The sequence below is a fragment of the Rhipicephalus microplus genome, chromosome 10 (genome assembly GCF_043290135.1).
Source record: "Rhipicephalus microplus isolate Deutch F79 chromosome 10, USDA_Rmic, whole genome shotgun sequence".
In the NCBI taxonomy this organism is placed as follows: Eukaryota; Metazoa; Arthropoda; class Arachnida; order Ixodida; family Ixodidae; genus Rhipicephalus; species Rhipicephalus microplus.
The window spans coordinates 9,935,776-9,958,416 of NC_134709.1; the positions used below are offsets into that span (position 1 = coordinate 9,935,776).

The window sequence follows — 22,641 nt, forward strand, 5'->3', positions numbered from 1 at the left end:
AGGGCGAAACTTTGTTATAGCCCAAACAACGGCTAAGCATTCTTTTTCTGTTGCTGAGTAGTTTTTCTCTGCAGATGATAGTGTTCGACTTGCATAGGCAATCACGCGCTCTATGCCATTTTGCCATTGAACCAGTACAGCTCCAAGTCCGACGTTGCTGGCATCTGTGTGTAGCTCTGTGGCAGCGTTGTCGTCAAAGTAACCGAGTACAGGTGGGGCTTGGAGATGGTTTCGTAGCGTGTCAAAGGCGTGATGCTGGTCATGGCCCCAAACAAATGGTACGCCGTCTTTCGTAAGTTCACTTAGCGGTTCAGCGATTTTAGAAAAGCCTTTGACGAAGCGTCTGTAATATGCGCAGAGTCCCAGAAATCGGCGGAGGTCGCGCTTGTTCGTTGGGACAGGAAATGCGGCAACAGCTTTCGTTTTTTTTTTCAATCAATCAATCAATGAAGCTTTATTTTCATAAATAGATATATGCAATTACAGGGATTATTTGGACCGATAGCCTAAAGTAGCTAGTGGACGGTCCAATACAATGTGCAACAGAAAAAAGTGTTCAGGTCAGCTCTGAGGTAACAACATAAAAAAAAAACAATCATGTGATACAGATAACACAGTAATACACACAGTTTTCTCAGGGTCTGGGTGTATACCGGCGTGGCTGACGACGTGACCAAGAAATTTCAGTTCCTCGAATGCAAAGTGGCATTTCTCAGGTTTGAGAGAAAGTCCAGCTGTTCGAATCGCCTGAAGAATTGCCTGTAAGCGCTGGACGTGCTGCTCAAACGTGTCCGAGAAGACGACCACATCGTCAAGGTAGACAAGACACGATTGCCATTTTAGCCCAGAAAGAACCGTGTCCATCATTCTTTTAAAAGTAGCTGGTGCCGAGCACAAGCCGAATGGAAGGACCTTGAACTCGTAGAGTCCGTCAGGAGTAATGAAGGCGGTCTTTTCGCGGTCGCGCTCATCAACAGATATTTGCCAATAGCCGCTGCGTAGATCCATGGAAGAAAAGTAACGAGCATTGCGAATGCGGTCCAGCGAGTCGTCAATTCGTGGTAAAGAATACACGTCTTTTTTCGTGATCTTATTCAACTTTCGGTAGTCGACGCAAAATCGGAGAGTACCATCTTTTTTCTTTACTAACACAACAGGGGACGCTCAGGGACTGGTCGATGGCTGGATGACATCGTCCTTGAGCATCTGCTGGACCTGTTGGCGTATAACGTCTTGTTCTTTTTGCGAGACTCTGTAGGCATGCTGTCGAATGGGTCTCTCGGTAGGCTCGGTGATGATACGATGCTTGGCAAGCGGTGTTTGGTTAACATTCGAAGTCGTAGCGAAGCAGTCCCGAAATGAGCCAAGTAGCTTCAAAAGACGTTCCCGTTGTGCAGACGGTAGACCCTGGTTTACGTCGAGATTGCTTGCAAATGTCATGGCGGAATCGTCGCACGACGAAAGAGCAGATAATGTTGAGGGACCAGGGACGTCGGCAATATCCTCAAGGTATGCGATCGCAGTGTGTTTGGTAAGATGGCGATACTCGTCGCTGAAATTCGTGACTAATAGGCAAGCCTGCTTTCTACTGGGCTGAACAATACCTCGGGCAACGCAGATTTGTTGTGCAAAAAGTAGAGACAAATTTCCTTCTGCAATTACAGCATTGGGGACGTCTTGGTCACATTCAACGTTGATAAAAAGGCTGCTGCGGGGAGGCAGAGTAACAGATTCGGAGGATACACGTAGGGCAGCCTTCGATGAGCAGGCGTTTCCCGGTTCAGGATGAAACGGGTCCTCGAATGACACCTGCAAGTCTCGTAAGTCAATAATTGCGCCGTGTTCGCGAAGAAAGTCCAGCCCCAGGATGAGTGGACGGGAGCACACAGGTAATACGAGGAAAGACCCTGTGAACATCGAAGCACGGACTCGAACACGGGCTGTGCAGATTCCAGTTGGCGTGACGAGGTGGCCCCCTGCCGTGCGCAACGGCGGTCCATGCCAAGGCGTAGTTACCTTCCTCAGTTGGGATGCTAGGGCGCTGCTCATAACCGAATAATCGGCGCCGGTGTCGACGAGGGCAGTGACGACGTGATTATCGACGTGTACGGTGATGTCAGCGGAAACAGTCTTGTGACTTTCGGAAACGACTGGAAAGTTAGAACGGTCTTCGTCGGGTCTTTGCGTCGAAGGAGGCTCTTTGACAGTTCGTTTGGACCCGGCTTCACCCCCAGGAGCCGCGGTTTCTAGTTTCCCCTGTGGGGACTCGGTGACCGGCCTCTGAAAGGAGCATAGGATGACGAGGGAACGCTAGGTGACGTGGGGCGGCGAGGTGATGGAGATCGTGATTGGGGGCGTGGACCAAGGCGAGGAGCTTGCTGGCCCGTAAGGTACGCTTCGATGTCGCGGGGACGCTCACCGTAACGCGGGCACCGAGACTCTGGGTGAAAGCCACGGAGACCAAGTTGGCGGTACTGGCAGTTACGGTAGACGTGACCCGCTTCGCCACAGTGGTAGCAGAGTGGACGGTTATCGGACGTACGCCAAACGCTGGCCTTTGTGGCGTTCTGCCGCGATCCAGACGGACGATAAGTTGGTGCACTCTGAAACCTTGAAACGGGTGGCGGAGTCGAAGAGGTGCCCTGGAATCGATGGCTAGCCTGATCCATTCTCCCCATGGTGGGATCAGGGCCATGTGGTGCAGAAGATCGCAGAGCCGCCGCATAAGTCAGCACAGAGGCCTCAGGTCTTGTTGGCGCGAGTGGGGTGACCACGTGTCGGATCTCATTTCGGATTAAGTCTGCGAGATCACTTACGGGTGGTTGGGGTCCCGCTGCTTGGAGTTGGCGCAGTTCGTCCCGCACGACGCTTCTTATGAACTCAGCGAGGGCATGCCTCTCACTGTCAGCCCCGATAAAGCATGCAGCAGGGGTCAGGTCGTGGCGTTCATACTGTGACGACCTATACTGGAGAGTACGCTCCATTGTGGTTGCCTCATTTATGAACTCTGCCACAGTCGTCGGTGGATTGCGCACGAGTCCGGCGAAGAGCTGCTCTTTTACCCCACACATTAAATGCCGCACCTTCTTTTCCTCGGACATTGCAGGGTCAGCACGCTTGAAGAGTCGAACCATGTCCTCGACAAACATCGAAACTCTTTCGTTGGGTCGTTGGTTCCGAGACGAAATAGCCTGCTCCGCTCTCTCTTTCCTTTCAGTGCTGCGGTACGCATCACGAAACTGTCGGCTGAACTCATGCCACGTCGCAAAGGAACCCTCGTGATTCTCGTACCACGTTTTGGCAGTCTTCTAACGCAAAGTAAACTCTCCGCAGCTTGCGAGCTTCATCCCATTCGTTGATGTTGGCAACTCGATTGAAGTGGTCAAGCCAGTCGTCAACATCTTCATAAATGTCCCCATGAAATGAGCGTGGTGTTTGCTGCGCATGAAAAACATGCGGGAGCAAAGAATAGGCGTCGTTGGTTTGACTCGCCTGGTTGTTAGTTGAAGTTGCCATCTCGTCTTGAGAGAGGGGACCGTACTCGGGAGATAGTCCTCGCAGGCGGCGACTGCTTCGTGCCGTGGGAGCTGTAGCTGTCTCCAAGTAGCTCGGTGTGTCGGCTGAAAATCTGCAGCCGAGGCGCATTTACCCCACACCTCCACCAGTGCCACGAACGTAATAACAGAGAGCGATGAAACGACGTCTTGCTTGCCCTCAGACCAGGACGCAAAAGCCATCTTCTTTCTTCAATACCAAGGGATTCCCCCTACAGTTGATGGCTCATACCCATTACCTGTGACAATATGAAGAAGTTATAGTGCACTATAACAGGGAAGTGGTCTAAATGGCCACAGCACTAACGCAGAGAAAGCGAAGCACAAACAGGGTCAAGCCACTTGTGGTGCGGCGATCGGTAGCCTGCAATGTGTTGCCACTTAGGAGTTGCGCGTGGCTCCACCAAAGCGGTGAAGGGTACAATGCTCGCTTTCGACTCAAAATACCCGGGTTCGAATCACAGCTGTAGATGGTGTGTATTTATTTTCAGTGTCGCTTGTTATAGCTCTATCAGTTTTCCTTTGTGTTTTGAACTAGCTTCAGTCACTGTGTACTCCTACAAAAACAAGTGTGAAATGCTCAGGAATAGACAAGAAATCAGACAGTGACTATGAATATTGGCAGCGCCACAACGTGGCACTGAGAAAAGCGACTTTTTTTTTTCTCGTTTGCTGCGAGCCAGCAGTCGATGACTAAGAGCAGCGTATGGAACACACGCAGGCCGCGATTCTTCTGACAAATACATCGCAGGCCTAACTTGTCTTTTTGCGTTTTGTGTAATCTTGTTTCGGGATGCCATCAATATTTTTCATTGTCAAATTTTTCGATTCGACTTCGCATTTCGTGTTATTTTTCCGACAATGCGCTGCAAGTGATGTCTGTTTTAGAGAATAAAAAAAACATGCCTCTGTAACAACTGACACTGAAAGTAAAAATGAATAATCTGCAGCTTCAACTCTTACCTGGGCCTTTATTCATCCAATCAATCAATCAATCAATTATTTAATCAATCAATCAACAAAGATAATTTTTTGTCATTATTATAGTGGCAATCAAATTTATTTCACCAAAAAATTCTGAATGGTGGTCTTCATAATTTTAGATAAGAAGCCTGTTCCAAGTCTCCGCACAACTTTGGTAGAGCTGCACGCAGCTCCTAAACAGCGACGCACTGCAACCTACCGATCGCCGCACCGTATGCGGCATTACCCTCGTTTGGCTTTACTTTCAGTGCATCGGTGCTGCGGCCGTTGTGGGCAGTCCCCCTGTTCCATACACTCTAGCATTACGTAACAAGCTTCTTGCCGTGCGAGCGTCTATATTCCTCTGAGTGATTTTGTTGGGATCTCAACAGTGCGTGGCGATCAAGTGATCTCGAGCTTGCTCAGGTTGTCATTCAAGTTTAATGATGTGTAACGGCTCAACTTTTTATAGGAGACGATGTCTCCACTCCGTGCAGCCCATCGCGTTACGCACGCCATGCAAAATGGTGGTCGTTTAAGGTAGCGGAGGTGTGTAACAGGTGACTTCTAGAGCTTATGCTGCACTGAAATATTCTTTGGCAGACCATCTTTCATATATGTATTAGCAATATACATATACTTTTTTTTTCTTTTATAACCGCAAATAGTGGGGTGACCATGTCATGGCCCCTTCAAATCCTTGCAACGGCAACACAAAGAAAAGCATAAAATGTTTTAACATAGACAAGAGAAAAAGAAAACATGGTGTTTTGCAGCATGCGGCTAGCCTTGGCAAGCCAACCTATTTCGAAGCCACCGGTATCGGCCCGACACGTGACTTCGTGCGCCGAGATCACGCCAGAAATGAAATTTGCCGTGACTCTGCCATACGGCGCGCGGTAGCTTTTAATCGGAGTGCACCTGCGCGGCACAGACCGGCCAACTCGCGGTGCAGGTTCAAAAACAGAATTCCGTTGGGTTGCTAAACCCTACCCCATGCGCACTATAACGCTTTCATCACGTGTTGGGCCAACACAGTGGTCTTTGAATGCATTGCGCAACTCTGCCTTATTTCTTCGTTATTTCTCCATATATTTTACTGTGTATATACGTAATGCTGCAGAATCGAAATGCGCATGCGCAATGCGTACTGCAACCTATCGCAGGTCCCGTACGCACGTAAAAGCTTCTCCATAGTGCCTCGCGTCCCCCGTATACGTGACAAGCTGTGCGAGCTGCTCCAGCGAGATCTCGAAACGGTGGAGAGTGATTACTAGATAGCGTCATATCGCGCCTCCGATGCGATTAATTGTTTCAGGTAACAGTGATTAGCCACCAAATCACCCAAGCAAGTTCCGATGCGATGCTTAATAAAGTGATGGTGGAGCAACAGCAAAGAAAAAAAGGAGACCGGAGAGGCGCTCTAGCCTGCCTCTTCTTTTTTCTTTGCTTTTGTCAGTTGCGCCCCCATCATTTTATTAAACAATGCACCAACTCGCCCTACGTCACACTCTGCGATGCCACGGATTGGCGCTTTCGCGGGCGGATCACCTCGAGTTATTTCACTGCGTACACGACTCAAAGTCGCTGAGGCATGAGACCTAGCAGAGAACACACAGTGAATTTATAGTGGCTGATATGCACTGACGCATGTTCTTGTCACTGTGTAGCACAACCTACATCACTTGGCACAGTTTGTAGGCTAGAAAACTAGTGCATTGGCTTTCAAGGCGTTGAGCCGTGCTCCCATGAAGGGAGGCAGAAATAAGGGTCTTTTTTTTTATTTCACCTTCCTTCATCAACCTCTTTCTATCTCACTCTCATTGGCGTGTCTTGAGTGAACTTGATGGCGACCGCTCTGGGCGCGAGCGCGCCCTTATTTGAGACACCTGGAAATTAAGTTTACTTTACACAATGCCTATATATTAGCTGTGTTTTGCACCACCACTAATTAAAGCACACGTCAGGTGCAGGTTTTCTCATATCAGCTCATTTAATTACCAGGCAATATTGTAATTGTGATGAGGTTTATTAGCCGTTAAAGACAGCGACGAGACAGCGTGAAGAACCGTCCAGCGATCGGCACAGCAACGAACCGAAGCACGAGCCGAGAGAGCCGGGCGTTGGCGATGCTGCTTGCTGCAGGCACATCTTCTTCTTCACATAATAAACAATATTCACTAAATGTTAGTGATTAGGTGCTTATTGATATCATTTGAAATGTAACTGACTCAGTATTGCCGACTTCTTTCCCCCTTTTCCTGCCTACAAGGCTTTTATATTTCTGCCTTATTTTAAAGGCACCCTACAACACTTTTATCATGCAGCTATACATGGTATGGATTCACTGAAAGAGCTTAATGCATCACTAATTCAGTGCCACAAATATTTTTAGAACGCGTTTAGTACGAGTGAAGCTGCAAAGATTAGTCGCACGCTGCAATAGTCCTCTCTCCTCTCGTCCCGACGGAAACGCTCGAAGCTAAGCAGGAAAAACGGCACGGGGAAAGCAAATAAGTCACGTGCGCCTCGTGAACTTGAAAACTTCTGTTTTCACCCCCCCCCCGAATACGCGTTTTTTTTTTCGGTGCGATCGCGCGCGGATGCCAGGACAAGTCACGGCCCCCCGCAGTGATCCCTGTAACAACCGGGCGCGCCATGCTCAAATCAGCCAATAGCTGATAGAAGGGTGGTGACGAGTGATCTTTGATCTTCTTCGGTGATTTTTTGTGAGGACATCAAGCACTTTTCAGCTGAATTTGAGAATTTATTGTGAGTTTCAGGCTGCGTGCTGGCGCCATATTATTTGGCTCACTCGCTCTCGGCAGCCTCTACTACCGATCGGCAGCGTTTTCCTGACCATGCTCAAAAAGTGTTGCAGGGCCCCTTTAAATACGTAGTCTCGTGCTTGCATGGCGCTTGGCTGCTAACCGTAGGTCGCGGGATCGAATCTGGGCCGTGGCGGCTGCATTTCGATAAAGGTCAAATATATGCAAAGGGCCTCCGTACTTCAATTTAACCACCCTTTAAATGACACCAGATGGTCAAGGTTTCTGGAGCCCTCCACTGTGATCTTACAAGATCGCATCGCGTTTTTGGGACGTAAAACCCCAACCACTTACAACATACATTTTTTTTTCAAATTGTCTAATAATAACGAAAATAGTCCATGCATGAGGTCTCTTCGTGATCGCTTCACGCCGTAATGTCTACACCTTGAGGGTATAACAACTAAACGCCGAAAAATATACGTCAGACTTCAAAAGGGACGAGATGATTTTATATCCACGCAATCGTTCTTTGTTAACGATATGGGGCAGCAAGGGATGGATGCGCAAGTCAACCTGACTGTAAAGCACAGGATTTATTGGCTTCGCACGCATGAACGAAGTGCGAGCAGGTTTCGCAAGTAGCACTGGAAATAAGCGTAAATATGGTGCCGCTCGTTACCCTTTGCGTGAGCAGTTGCGCAAACACGTGAATATATTCGCGGTTCCCCCTTTAAGAGAGCTTCGGGAAATCTGCGCATAAAATTGCATTTTAACTACAACGAAGGGTGTGCCTCGACGGTGCGTGGATCTAAAAGTAAATTAGCCGACAACCCTTCGCGCCATGAAATGTCATCATTCTTAGTTTGTTTTTATTTTTTCGTTTACGGTTCCACAGCCGGTGTGCGTTTCCTCCCCAAGCTTTCTGTTCTGTATGTTGTTATTGTGTCGTTCTTTTAAAATAGAAATATTGCTCCGGGCTATTCCTGTGGAGGCGAGTAATTTTCGTTACGAAATCTCTGGTGCTGAAAAAAAAAACTTTCAGAGGTGTGCTTTGTTGATGCTTTCTTGACACTAATGGCTTTCGCGTAAAACCTGGGATCTGTTGCTTTTTCTCTTCGTGAGGGTACTGAATTGTATGTAAAAGCATAAAAGCAAAATTAAAAAAAGGACACCCCATCATCCATTAGCAGTTGTACTATTCGAATAATAAATAAAAAAGTCTCACTGGGAGGACTACAAGAATCATGCCCTCGGGAGCATGGCTGCAAAGTTTAATGGCCTGTAAAACCCTCTCTGTTTTGTTTGCTCAAGTTTCTTGCTTTTGCTGCATTGCATTCATAACGCGCTAATTCAAGTCGTGTTTGAAACCGCGCTCAACCTTTACCGCGTCCTACGCCGTGCCGAGTGGCATTCACTAATGACTCCCTTTTCTGTTCTTTTCTACAGTCAGACAAAACATCATTGGTGTTCCCTTATTTCAAGACTGCTGAATTCGTTTTAGTTTTTCGCGCCTCGGTGAGGCCCCGTAGAATTGCGTGGCAAACCTTCATAAAAAAGAAAGGATGTGTTGACAAGAAGACAAGATGCGCCGTGAAGTACTGTTAGAATGGGTCGCCTATAGCACATTGACAGGTGGCAGAGTGAAAGATTATCATGACATCTCAGCAGTTGTGAAGGCTCATGCATCGCTTATCCGTGAAACAGTCGTCGCTATCACTTGAAAGACGAGGCTTTAAAATTTTGATAGTAGCGTGGAGTGCTGTGATATATAAGGGAAGATTAAAATTTGAAGGTCAAGATGTTTCAAACGTGCTTATAACTTAAGTTCAACTTCAAACGTGCTTATAACTTCAGCCGGGATTTGAACCCGCGACCTGCAGGTCAGCAGACGAGTACCTTAGCCACTAGACCACCGCGGCGGGGCAAGCGGTCTTTGTTGTACCCGACAACCAACGTATACTAAATTCAAGATTATTCGATATTTTACTTTTGTGCCAGTGACTTCATAAACAAACTAATTCGATGGAGTAAGCTCCGCTTCAATTGCACCCATTTAGGTAACCGTATTCGAAAAGGTTATGCGCATACTTTCTCACCACTTCGATATAGGGCGAGTGGAATTTAGACGGAAACAGATGTCAATCGTCCTAAAGGTATTTAACGAAAGTGCACCTGTGCTGCTTTAAAGCGGAAGCCCCACCGCGGTGGTCTAGTGGCTAAGATACTCGGCTGCTGACCCGCAGGTCGCGGGATCAAATCCCGGCTGCGGCGGCTGCATTTTAGATGGAGGCGAAAATGCTGTACGCCCGTGTGCTCAGATTTTGGTGCACGTTTAAGAACCTCAGGTGGTCGAAATTTTCGGAGCCCTCCACCACAGCGTCTTTCATAATCATATGGTGGTTTTGGGACGTTAAACCCCACATATAAATCAATATTTTAAAGCAGCCCCATGCAGTATATAACAAAACGTGTAGTGACTTATCGGCAAATTTTTATGCTAAGAGTACAGTGCTGAAAACTACACAGACAAACTAAGTGCGAACGCACTTGTGTGATAGCATGCTTTTTTATGCTTGAATGTATACCATTTAATGCTGTTTCAGCATTATAGCAAAATCTGAATGAACGACAATTTACTTTCTTTTGTTTCCTATGCGTGTATCAGGTAATTTCGTTGCAACCATAAAGGACAAGCGTTGACATCTTGGCCTGCTCTGGAAGTGAAATCTAATAGATGTTTGAGTGTGAATGTAAAGTAAAAAGAACAAATCATCAAGTTTGCCTCCTGGGACGGAGCTCTCCAAGATGGACGAGAAAATTAAATTCTGTCTGAGAGAAAACAAAAGAGAAAAGGACGCGGTGGAACTGCAAATCTGCCCCCAGGTTAGATTTTCTGCCATTCTGATTTAGTTGCTTGAAAGTGACATATTGAACAGTAGTGTTCAAAAGCGCCAAAGGTTTCTACACATGGTCCCCGAAGACAGTCCTTTTGGAAATCCGAATGTTCACAGACCTGTGTTTTTGGAATGACCTAAACTCACTGCTGCAATTTTATCTTATATATAATGCTATTTCACACTCGAGTGCTCGCGTCGATGTCTATTTTTGTCTACTCTACCACATTTACCTGACGTGCAATTCACTCATGAAATAATCAAAACAAGAATATACAAGTCGAATGGCTGTCAGAACGTCTGTAAAAAAAAAAACAGCAAAGCCCCCCCACCCCCTGTAAGTTCTGCCGCTCTTTCGCATTTTCTACATTACTTCGCATAGGCACTACTACCAACTACCTAATGGCGCCTTCATTCCGCCTGTCCACCATCATGTCATGTGTTTCGGTGCGTTACAATTAGCGGATAAATTTCTACTGCTTTTTTTGGCAGAGAATTAGATGTCCTCGGAAAGCACTGTTGGGGGCATGGAAAATTTTATTTATGGGGACAGTTAGCTGTAGAGACAGCGTTACAAGTGAAAGGGAGCTGAAAAAAAATGCACGTCAGCTATGAAGTGCGACAACAAAGATCTTCAAAAAAAAGTTAATGAACTAAAAGGTGAGCAAATGGACTTGACTTACGTAGGCAAAACGGAGCCGGACACGCCAAAATGGCCAAAAAACATAGATCAATGTGTTTTCAATTAGGATGTTCAAAGTTTTAGCTTTAGAGAAAAGAAAAAAGAAAGAGTAAGTCGCTTGAGGTATGTCTTGATTTCTCTATATAAAAAAAGGTCTTCGCGCACCTTGACGCATATATATACGAAAGACAGCAGTGGTGCAACGGCTATTTCCGGTATTTATGACTGACCCATGTGCGCAAACACCTCGCCAAATACTCTAAAGAACTAATATTCTGAAGAATGGCACTTTGTCCTGTCCTGTGTTCCTTCCTGTCCTCGTCGATTTTGCGCTTCCAATTTTAAAGATTATCAACCAACTCGCTCACGAACGCATTCTTTTAATTTCAAGGACATATGACTTATAATTAACTATTGTCGCTGTAGTGTAGGCAGAAATGTATCCTGGATTGGGGGGAGTGGGCTCAACCATACTTACTAAGATTTCAATAGGATACATAGTGTAACGCAAGACACCAAGTGGAGATGTATGCCAGATATTATTTTATTTCGATGATCTGAATAATTTTTATTGGAAGATTTGAAGCGTCGTTCTACTTCTAAGCGAAAGAATAATATTTTAAAATTACTTTTTCAACAACTGATTGCTTTGCAACAAAGAAGCTGAATACAGTACGTAGCATTGGCTGTATTTACACTGCAAGGCAGCATAACACAATTAAAAATATGATGTTTATTGATAAGAAGTCTTTATTATAAAATTTTCTTGGCACTTGACTTCACTTATGTTAATTCATTGGTATTTTATAATTTACTTACTGTCACCTCTTTAATAATCACATCGAGGTATTGATAAGTTCGTCTTCGCCAGCTTAGTTGTCGATTGCAATGATAATGATGATTACGATGATTACGAAAATTTCATTGAGGTCCAGAGAAAATGCAGGAGAGGCGCCGCAGAGAATTAGGAGGAGGAGGAATAAACTTTTTTATAAGAAACCAGCAGGTTTAGGTTAGGAGGACGTCAAAGGCTTACCTCGACACCGCCTTACGGGCGTGCTGGGTCACCCAGGTTTGGTCGCCAAGAGCGGGGCTCCGCGGAGGATGATCGTTTTATGTTATTGTGCAAGAGCTAACTGTGTCTCTTATGTACGTCCTTTTTTTTTCTAAGTACATTCTCAAATAAAATCCCTATCCGCAACGTGGCTATTGGAGGCTACAACACGACACTCGCGCCGTCACTGCTGCTACTAAAAGCGCAGTAAAAGAATCAGGGTATTTATTAGCTTAACTTGCACCAAGCTAACCCCGCTGCGATGGTCTAGTGGCTAAGACATTCGGTTGCTGACCCGAAGGTTGCGCGATCGAGTCCTGGCTGCGGTGACAGCATTTCCGAAGGCATAAATGTTGTAGGCCCGTGTGGTGAGATTTGAATGCACGTTAAAGATCGCTAGGTGGTCGAAATTTCCGGAGCCCTCCACTACGGCGTCTCTCATAATCATATCGTGGTTTAGGGACGTTAAGCTCCACAAATCATCATCAACTTGCATCAGGCTTGGAAAAGCAATTCACCTCAAAGATACAAAGTAAAATTTCAAAACCTTCATTCGAGGATGACCTCGTCGAACTAAATATGGGAGAGCTTGCGCACACTGTTCGATAGCTTCCTCACTCAGCCGCAGCTGTGGGTGGCGTGACGTCGGGAATATTATAACTACTAATCACCATATCTACATAAAATTATTTTAACTTCATCAGTTGCTCACCTATATATAATAGCTACCGCCTGACTGTTATAAGACAGTATTTTAAATTTTACACAGATCCTGAAGATGAACCCTTTGATTGACGCTAGTGGTTCCCGCGTTTGAACAGTAAAATTACCGCCGTACCGCAGGCCACGACTTACAATTATCTTTACCCCATAGTGGGTAGGAGCCAGATCTAAGGGATCGGCAAGGAAGCTCGCATGATGCGTGAGGTGAAACAACGAAGACGACGAAAACCTGTGACGTCATCGATGTTTCCATCAGGCTAGCCGCACCGGGCTATCGTTGCCTCAGCCCGGGGAAGCTTCTCACGAAATTGATGACGGCACCAAAATTCGTCTCGGCCTTGTGTTGTATCCCCGTCCAGAAGATTGCGACAAGGAGGTAGGCCATCGTTGAGACCGACTCCCTAGTTTGTCGCTGAAGCCGACGCTCGCCACGTCGAAGGTCGCGACAGGCAGGGCTCAGTGATGGCGGATCCTGCCAAGAAACCCGACGATGCAGCCAAGGACGCGACAAAAGACCCGTCCAAGGAGGCCGAGAAAAAGGACGGTGAGAAGAAGGACGCGGCCGCAGACGTTGTGGACAAGGAGTATGTCATCTTCCACTTTCCGGGAGTTGAGCAAAAGGACGGCACTTCGGCGGGCTGCGAGACGCTCAAGATACCGCGGGATGCAGCCATAGACCTCGTCGCGAAGGTATCGTACATTAACATTCTTGTTGTGAATACAGAGCGTTGGCTAACCCTTGACGGCTAGGCTTATTGGTTGTGGGTAGCACTGTGAGACGCTGTACTGGCGAAAGGAGACGTGAAAAGTGTATAAGAAGAGACACACAGTACCGGACTTCAACTGAACTACATATTCGGCCTTGCCTAATTTTTTTAGAAGTTTAGGAATTTTCACTAAGAGAGATTCGTAGGTCGCAACTATTAAGAAGGGAGGAGATATGTGAGTATGCCCGACTGTTCTTTTCTCACACTTGCTCTTACAGCTTTTGATGATTTGCGGAACGACAGGGTGGTTATCAGTGTGTCCTGTTACTAGCGCCTCCTTCTGGGGTTAAAAGCGAATGAATTACTTGCAATAAAGTTCAGGTAACATCCGGCGTCGTCTCTCCTATTAAATAAAGTTAAGGTAAGATCTGGCGTCGTCTCTCTTATTAAAGTTCAGGTAATATCTGGCGCAGTCTCTGATTATTATGTCGAAGGCTTTTGGTCACCGGTGCATTGTTTCACAATAAGCATCGACTAACTTAAAAATAATGTCGGTGTGTGGGGGGGGGGGGGTTGCGGCGCAGTATTGACTAATGATTAACTAGAGCAAAAAATGTACGTATGGTTCTGCATCACTGTAGAAATGGAGGGAAGGGCAGGCGGAGGCATTACACGGACGACGTCAGCAGGAGCGGACAAACCGCAGGCGCTTGTCCCCTCCTGTCCACATCATCTGTTTAGCACTGCATCCCTATCAATAATAATTGTACGCCAACTATTCCTAACTACCACCTTACTAAGTCGTTCTGTGGTGTACAAAAATGTAAACTGATTTAAATATACCGTTGCCAGCTTTTAACGAGATATGTGACGGGGACATTCGCTTGAAGTGTGGAACCATACTTGATTTGTCTTGAGTTCTAATAAACATAATCGACATTGCTAACTGCTCTATATAATATCGCATGATGTGTACTATCGTCAGTCTTCAAGTTTGCAACAATGGTCTCAAATTGCCCTGCGGCATATGTTCTGTCGCTGTTGCTCTACCAAAATAGTCTCTCGTATATGAAAACGTTGTGAAACATATGCGTTTGTCTTTTATGTAGAATTTCAACGTGGGTTTAACTACCTGTAGACGCAGGTATATGAATTCATGCCCTTAAAAGGGTCGTGAAACGGCCGCTTTACAACGACAGTGCGGCACCATCGGCAGCCAAATGCGCTAACTATACCAACAGCCCAAGTGGACCTGCATAGATGCTTTGCTTATCGAGAAACACGGAACTCTACAGCATATCGAGCGCGTGTAAAAGGCGCTCATCGGCGTCTGCCATACGCAGTCCGCATCCCACAAGAACGTTGCTTATGATGACGTCACCTAAAGAGTCCAAATTAGCGCCGATTGCGTATGGCAAAGACGCTGATGTGGGTCCCAGTTGCACGCGCTCGCGAGCACCGAAGAGTTCCACGTTCCTCGATAGGCAAAGCATTACTTATGATTACGTCACCTAACTAGTGCGTGTGGACACCGGTAGTTTCGCATTTTCCTTTTAGAGCCAGCGTTTCACGGCCCCTTTAATGCTCTTTGTGGTAAGGCTTGACTCTTGAAACATTCCAAGTTAAATTTTCCTGGTGCATGCAAAGTCGTGCATCAACCAACGATGTTGCAATGCGCCCTTTATTTTTTTCCCGAAATGTGGCGGGCTTGCCAATATCTCTCCACTTCCTATTACGTCAGCACACCGCACTTTCTATCTCTCCTCTCTACTCCTAAGACAATTCTTGATATCACGCCTATCTTCTCGGTAACATCCTTCACGTAGGGAACGCTACTTTTCGCATTGTGACCAGAGCTCGTTGATCCTGCCGAGCACGGACGCTGTCAATATCCGACAGCCAAAATCTCATCACACGAAGAATACAGGCGCCCTCTGAGAGTGAAATATGTCTTCGCTTTTAAGTGTGAATACACTTCATAAGCGACACCAAACCATCCACCGCCGTCGGCGGCGTGCGCAGTCTTCTCTCTATCTTTAAAAGAAAGAGGACTTGGCGGGCCGCAGCGCGACGCTCTACCGAATAAGCCGCGGACGCGACGCTGATATCGGTGTCAGTAACGCGCCTTATACCCCCTCCCCCTTCGGTCGCTCCTCCGCTCTCCTCGCTCGCTGCAGCTGCGCGCGCACCCCTCTCTCTCGCGCGCCCGCCTTCTCTCTCAATCTCCCGTCGAGAGCGGGTCGTGAGGGGGAGTAAAGTTAAAATCCGTTGGCATTCGCCAGTGAGTTAACGTAAACTCCCCCGTGTGATCAAATTGCGATTCCCAGGAACCATTACACCATAAAGGCACCATAGTGTGATTAATAAATATAATAGTGCGAATTATTAAATACCCCTCATAGCATCACCCCGTGTATTCGCACTTAACCATGTTCACCCTCGGGAAAATGCTTGGGAGTTTTTTTTTTCTTGCTTTCAGAGATCAGACACATTTCAATCTAACCTGTACACGCAGCCGATCACGCGTAATTCCGTATAAAAACAAACTTTTGGGACCGTGTCAGCATGCCGCTGTAGGCGATCAAGGAGCTCTGATTGCATCGCCCCAGGTGCGTCCAGCCGTCGCACGTTTGGTCGAGCAGTGCCATTGTAACGATGCACCACCTGAACCTGAACCTGAACCTGAACCGGAGAAGGTTGAACCCGTTGTTCCCTGCGTCGACTGCATGGCCGAGCTGAAGGAGGAGGCACGGCGCCTCTCGACGAAGGCTTACGTTCAGACGGGCGCGTCCAACATGTCCATTCAGCAGCCGTGCCCGTTCAAGGCGCAGTCGCTGATCATGACTAAAACGTGTCCCATTACCCCGCAGGCACCACCGCTGCCAGACAAGATCAAGCAGCAATTGTCTTTCATCAAGTGAGTGTTTCGAGCATACCAAGCCTGAAATTTGTAGCAAACGTGGTTGGTGAATGAGCTCAGGTATTCGCTAATTCAGGCACAAATAGAGTTTGGTTTTGTTGTCAAAATGGTAAGACCCGTCATGACGGTCTAAAGAGATTACGGTGCTTTCCTGCTGAAGCGAAGGTAATGGAGTCGAATCCCGGTCGCAGCGGCCACATTAGCCATTGACAACAAACCCGTGTATTTATATTTGGGCTCAGTTTGAACAACTGCAGGTGTCGAAATTTCCGGAGCCCTTCACAACGGCGCCCTGAATAATCATAATGTGGTTTTCGGACGTTGAACCTTAAAAATTACTGCATAACTGAAACTGTGTAAGCTTAACTATTGAGTACTTAACACTTTGATACTGGTGCAGTATAGCCCAAGCTAATTTCGCGCCGTTAAACCTCCGTTAACTTTTGTAACTAGCACTCATGCACGCAGATGCCCCGTACGCCATCGCTCCCCTGCCCCTCCCAGCTAGGCAGTAAACGAAAGGGTAAGGGCGTGAGGAGTAGCCGGTCTGGGAGGATGCGTTTATGTGGGAGTGCATAAGCATTTGCGCGGGATATAATTAGCAATACATGACTGAGCATTCACACGGTATATCGAAACTTTAGTTTCAGGCCGTTCGTAACATGCATACTGGTAAAAACACACCGACAAAAAAACAACAACAGAGACACGGAGTAGAACGTTATTGTGCCCGTCCTGTGCTACTGCGTTTCTTGATCCGCTCCCGATCATGCCCATTTTTTTTTACCGGTACATACATATAACAGTTTTAGTACGAAGTTCTTATGCCGGTTTTGCGTACGTGGGGATGAATGTGCAACAGAAATGCGCAGCTGCAGATAGTACGAAAATTTATTGCGCCTCACGTAACTATGCGCTTCGTCACCGGTAATCGCAACGACCAACGTATATAGCTAAAGAGCGGCCTCATGATTGCGAAGACACTAAGTGTCTACAAATTCGCATATTGTTTTCATATGCGACAGTGCCAAGCTCTTGATGACATTCTTTAGTTTATGCACCATAACTTGCTGCGCACATTTTTAGTGCACATGTGCATAATACGACCATTCCATTGTGTAAAAAATTAGCTGTGTAGAAGTACACATTGCATCAATCTCAACAATTTAGTTGTTCGTGTTTAATGTTCCAAAACCACCATTTGATTATTAGACGGCTTAATGAAGGATTCCAGAAATTTTGATTACCTGGGGTTATTTATTCGGCACCTAAGTTTAAACACTGCCTCAAGCATATTTGTCTCCGTTGAAAATGTGGCCACCGCAGCCGAGATTCGATCCCGTGGTTTACGGGTCAGCTGCCGAGTGACTTAGCCACTAGACCACCACGACGGGCTATATATCGATCATCGTTGTTGTACTTATATCATATACATTGCCATTTGCAACTCAGTTTAGCTTGAGTACTGTGTATCTAAGGCGTTCTATAACTCATTTTCGCTCACCATCGATATGGGTAAATGGTTCCTTGTGCCACCATATCTCCAGTAGCAGTGGTATTCAATCACAAACTTCGTTCCATAACCATATCTAGTTCGATGCGTTTGGAATAATTTGTTGGGCCTCAGCGTACCACTTCTTACAGCAGAACAGCAGCAATAGACATCTACTTAGCATGTACTTGAAAACACTTTTTTTTTTCAACTACGGCTAACCCTTTTTCTAACGCGCGCCTGCGCCTTGTTGCCTTCCAATAATAAGCCTATAACGTTAGACTTTGGCAATTCTGTGTGCCAACAAAGAGAAATCATGAAATTAAATTATAGCACTATTCCTTTAACGCGTATCACAGAGAAAGCTTGATGTAGGCAATATGTGTCCGTGCGACAAAGCAGGGCATACTCGGAATAGAACTCGGGTATAGCACCAACTTATGCTTGTCAATGCGTGATGCGGAAGAAGCGAGGAAAGTTTCAGGCGTGAAAGTTTCGCGCTGCCCACTTATGGAGAACTTACTTTCGCGCAAGAGAGAACTTAAAGCAGCAAAATTAGCCCCAAGGGACATAACTTCGTCAGCAGTAAAAGCAGACTTCAGTTCTCGGTTGTCATGGGTGATGTGGGTGCCGCTTTTAATGCAAGATTAATGGTTGAGTTAACCTAACGCAGTGCCTTTTAAGACCTACTTTTACTATTACTCTAGCAGAAGAAGACGCAAGAAAGGCTTGATTGATGACCTCTCTAAACACGGTGTCTTCAGAAGATGATAAAACTACTCGGAGAAAACAAGAAATTTCGTTTGGTCAAGAGTGTCCACGCATGGTGACTTAGAGTGGTAATGAGGCACTTCGCGCTTTTTCTTTTGTAGTTTCCAAGAAGCCAGCAGTGAAGTAGGGAGTCCTTTATTGCCCAGTTTTTTTTTTACAATAGCGTTGTCATTTTTGATGACCGCACAAGTTTCAACCCGTAAAACTATAGGCACATACTCTCTTGTAGTAAATTACTCGAAGTTTTATTCCGAATAAATTCACTGAATGACATTACATCGTCTTATATCTGGTGCCAGTGAATAGTCTATTTATATTTGGGGATGTAGTTGAGTCTTATATGCACCCTTAGCTTGAGGCTGGGTTCGACGGTGCATGATTACTAAGATTAAGCTACAGCAAAGGATGAACGACGAGGATAACAGTAAGGACACGTCGCGAAGTTCTCGTCTCCATTCATGTTCATCTTTCGTGGTTTACTGCAATGAAAAAGAATGTGTTTTAATGCAATAGCGTTAAAAAGCTCCTTTAGCGGAAATTCTGGCAAAGGCGTCGTTGGTTGTGAGCGGAAAATCAACATCTTAAGCGTAACCGAGAAATCGAGAATGATGCAAATAAAATAAATGAGAAAAAATTCTTGGGTCAGGGTGGGACCAAACCAGGATCGTTTCGGTCCAAGTGGGGATCGAACACAAGTCATTTGCGTGGCAAGTGCATGTTCTATCACACGGCGACGCGCCTGCTTGTTATTACAGTGAAAAGAACCTGATCTGCTTGAAAATGCAGTGAACTTAGCTTTCACGCTTTAGAAACACACGCGTTTTTTACACATGCTTCACAATTCAACATGAAATATTACACTAATGTTGCGTCATACAAGCATTCATTACCAGAGGGCTTCTGAACATGTAATTATCATATTGGCTTTGTCGTTTAAAGCCGGTCACCCACTACAAAAGGCACACACGCTACTGCGCTCATTTCCTTGCATAGTAACTTTAAAAAGGTTTCATGTACTAAGAGTTTGAAGTACGCACTAGGAACAGTATATCCCTATAGCGTTAACTCCTAAAAGTGAAGCTTGAGGGTTGTCTAGTTTTTTATTGTTTTTGTGCACGTTGCTGACCAGTTCGTTGAAAAACAATTTCGGACCATCAGGGTGCTCTAAAATCTCACAGGATTTCTCATGCATTCGTCCAAACAATACTTTTCTTTTCGGTTGATCTATGTATTGATCCTTCCCCACCACTTTCCTAATGCCGTCTTTTGCACTGCCAATAACATCGAAAGCATCGTAAGCGGGCATTCTGCAGCTAGCTTGGTTTACAGCGAAAGCTGTTATGAAATCTCAACAAGGCTCACGTGCGCCTTAGTTGTCCGCTGCCGGCGCTGGCGTCCATAGCTCCTATCGCACAAAACAAGAAAAAAAAAAGCACTGCATACCCACAGACTGAATGATGATGAGTGGGGCAAAGCGGCCATATGTCTGCCCGCCTTTCCGTCCATCTATCTGTCTGATACTGCCGATTACGCTTGACGCAGGACACGGTTAGACTAAAAGAAGCGTCGCTCTAAAAACTACACAATTAGATAACAATTACTTACGGCATTCAAACCCGGGTCTCCTGCGTGCCGTCCCAGTGTTCTACCACAGAGATACCCCGGCTTTTGTTCTTTATTTCTGGTTAAACTTCACAAACGGGGGGGTGGGGGGGGTAAGATAACAATATTATAAAACACAATAATTGTGACAGATAAATTACTATGGCCGTCAAGCACTGCTTTAGTCCATCACATCCTAAAGTTTCTTCATAGTGAGTAAGGCTTCTACACTCTCTAACCAGGAAGGAACACAGTCATTTGTTCTTACTATCCCGAGATACCTTGAGATAATTTCTTGAAAATACTCTCTTGCTGGCCTCTTGTCAGGGTCACAGTGAAATCCAGCCATTCGAGAGGGCCATACACTGTACAAGGCAGTCATCACTATTAAATCAAAGGGTAATCTATCATCATTTTCTATTGCTAAATACCTGATTCCGTGAGGGTCTAACGGAAACTCTTTTTTTAATTGTCGTTTGTAATACGTCCCAAAAGGGTACTCCTTCCCAAAAGTGCAGGAAAACGTTGTCAATAGTTTCCGGTGCTTGAAACAACGTTCCAAATTGTCCTTGGGAAGGCTTTTACGTCATGGGAGGAATTACGATAATATGAGTAATAGAGCGTTTTAGAACAGCGAAGGTAAGCGGGCGTCACACAATGCCAACTGTGTAACGAGTGGACCATCGAATGCTCTAAACCTATCACAAAAGCTTTAGGCATAATTCTTCAACTTCGTCAGCCCCGGCATCAACAAATTGCGCAACATTCCTTGCAAGTATGTAGCGGGTTCCATGCTTTCCCGAAGAATAACAAAGAATGGCATAGTGAAGAGCTCCCTACGACACAAAAATTATGATGATCTACGGCGTAGTGGGTACCCTTCAAGTGTCTTTGTAATAGTTGCCCAAAGACCGTCTACCAAAATTCTCAAAGGCAGCTCTTCCATGCAGCTTTCACTGTGATTGTGCTGTGTATCGCGCGCAGCCTGGCGGTTTGTGTATGGCTTCTGTGCTCTGTCCAACTTTGACCAAATGACATCTTCTAATTACGTCATCGCATGCCGCCACAATTATGCGACGTCACAGTGACAACATTGTTTTCGGGGTGGTTTGACAATTTTGGCGACCTATCGGGTGATATTTCGACAATGTTATGCATCACTGAATTTTCGCGTTTGATGAGGCATCTCAAGCGTTCAACCTAAACTCTACATCTCCAGGATCAGCTGCGGCAAATGTGGCGCCGAGCAAGTCATGGATCCGGAACAGACAGCGGCACTTAAGGCTCCCGCTGCCACCGCAGCCGCAGCCGCAGCCACCACCGCAGCCACAGCCACAGCCGCAGCCACCCCCACAGCCGCAGCCACCCCCGCAGCCGCAGCCACCCCCGCAGCCGCAGCCACCCCCGCACAGGCTGCCGCCCTTGCAAAAGCTGGTACTTCGACCAGCGGCACTGGTCACTGCACGGGGCCCGCTTTCATGAATGCAGTGGCTGTTGAGCCTGGCTCAAACGCGCACTTCCAGTTCACCTGTCACTGCCTCGAGCAGTTCGGGCTCGCGCCGAAAGGCGGAGGCAGCCCGCATGTCCCCGCCGGCAGGACGAGTTCGAGTCGCGACCATCACAATGATCACGTCCGGGATCGGCTTATTCGGGAGGAGTGCATCATGAGGGAGCGAATCGAAGAGGATGACCCCGGTTCGCCTGGAAGGCGAATCTACGAGGAGTTCGAAGAGCGCCTCACGTACGGCAACGGCGGTAACGGTGGCAGGTCGCGCAGTAGCAGAGACTTCGAAGGCGCTGGCCGCCGTGGTCGACGTGGCCATGGCAGACATGACGAAGACTTGAGCGACCACAGCGAAAGTGGCGATGACGACGAAGGGCGGTACAGAGTGAGGCGCACGTCTTCGGGAAACGTGGCCATCATTGGCGATGACAACTACAAGGTTCGCGTCGAGGTTGGCGGCAGAAGTTCGGAAGGCCGAAGGCGCGGCTATCGCTGATGCATAAAAGCCGTGGCGGCGTTCTAACATTAAACGTGCTGCTTTCTTGCTTTTTCTTGTTTGTTGGTGGCCAGGCAACCTGAGCTCTATAGTCTTATAAAAAAAGATAATTAAGGCTCAAGACAATTTAGTATTGCGTGGAAACGGCCTTCATAGCCCCTGGAGTGTGTTTTCGACAGTAAACTCAACATTTATTTTGCTTCCCTTATTCTCAAATGCTCTCAAACTGACGCTAAATTTTCCAATTAGCTATTCGATGCCAGTTTTAATAGACGGAAAAGCGATAAGGCACCACAACGATAAAAGATTTATTGCTATATTGACTTTACAGCATCAATAATAGAACCAGAGAGACTATGACCGTGATATTGAGCCAGGCAATACAGTACCCACTTAAATCGTATGGAGCATTATTCGTAGTATATAACTTAACTGTATCATTATGTAAAGGGAGAGCTACAAAAATAAAACTTGCAGCCGATCGTGACCAAACCCATAGCATTCGCAT

At 46.4% G+C, this 22,641-nt stretch overlaps 1 protein-coding gene and 1 pseudogene across 4 annotated transcripts in view; one reads left to right on the plus strand and one right to left on the minus strand.

Annotated features, from left to right (window-relative positions):
• LOC119181180 (uncharacterized) overlaps positions 1-22,641 on the plus strand; it is a 767,515-nt gene that overhangs the window by 321,355 nt on the left and 423,519 nt on the right. Inside the window, exons 1-3 of one of the 4 annotated variants that reach the window (XM_075875008.1) lie at positions 12,834-13,331; positions 15,958-16,265; positions 21,353-22,183. The exons of 1 other annotated variant lie outside the window; for it this stretch is intronic. In XM_075875008.1, coding sequence (XP_075731123.1) covers positions 13,104-13,331; positions 15,958-16,265; positions 21,353-22,133 — 1,317 coding nt within the window. In that variant the 5' untranslated portion in view covers positions 12,834-13,103 and the 3' untranslated portion in view covers positions 22,134-22,183. Of the gene's footprint in view, positions 1-12,833; positions 13,332-15,957; positions 16,266-21,352; positions 22,184-22,641 lie in introns of those variants that run through there. 2 more of the 4 variants (XM_075875009.1, XM_075875010.1) reach the window with 2 other exon arrangements.
• LOC142774565 (pyrokinin-1 receptor-like) overlaps positions 1-22,641 on the minus strand; it is a 387,277-nt pseudogene that overhangs the window by 18,740 nt on the left and 345,896 nt on the right.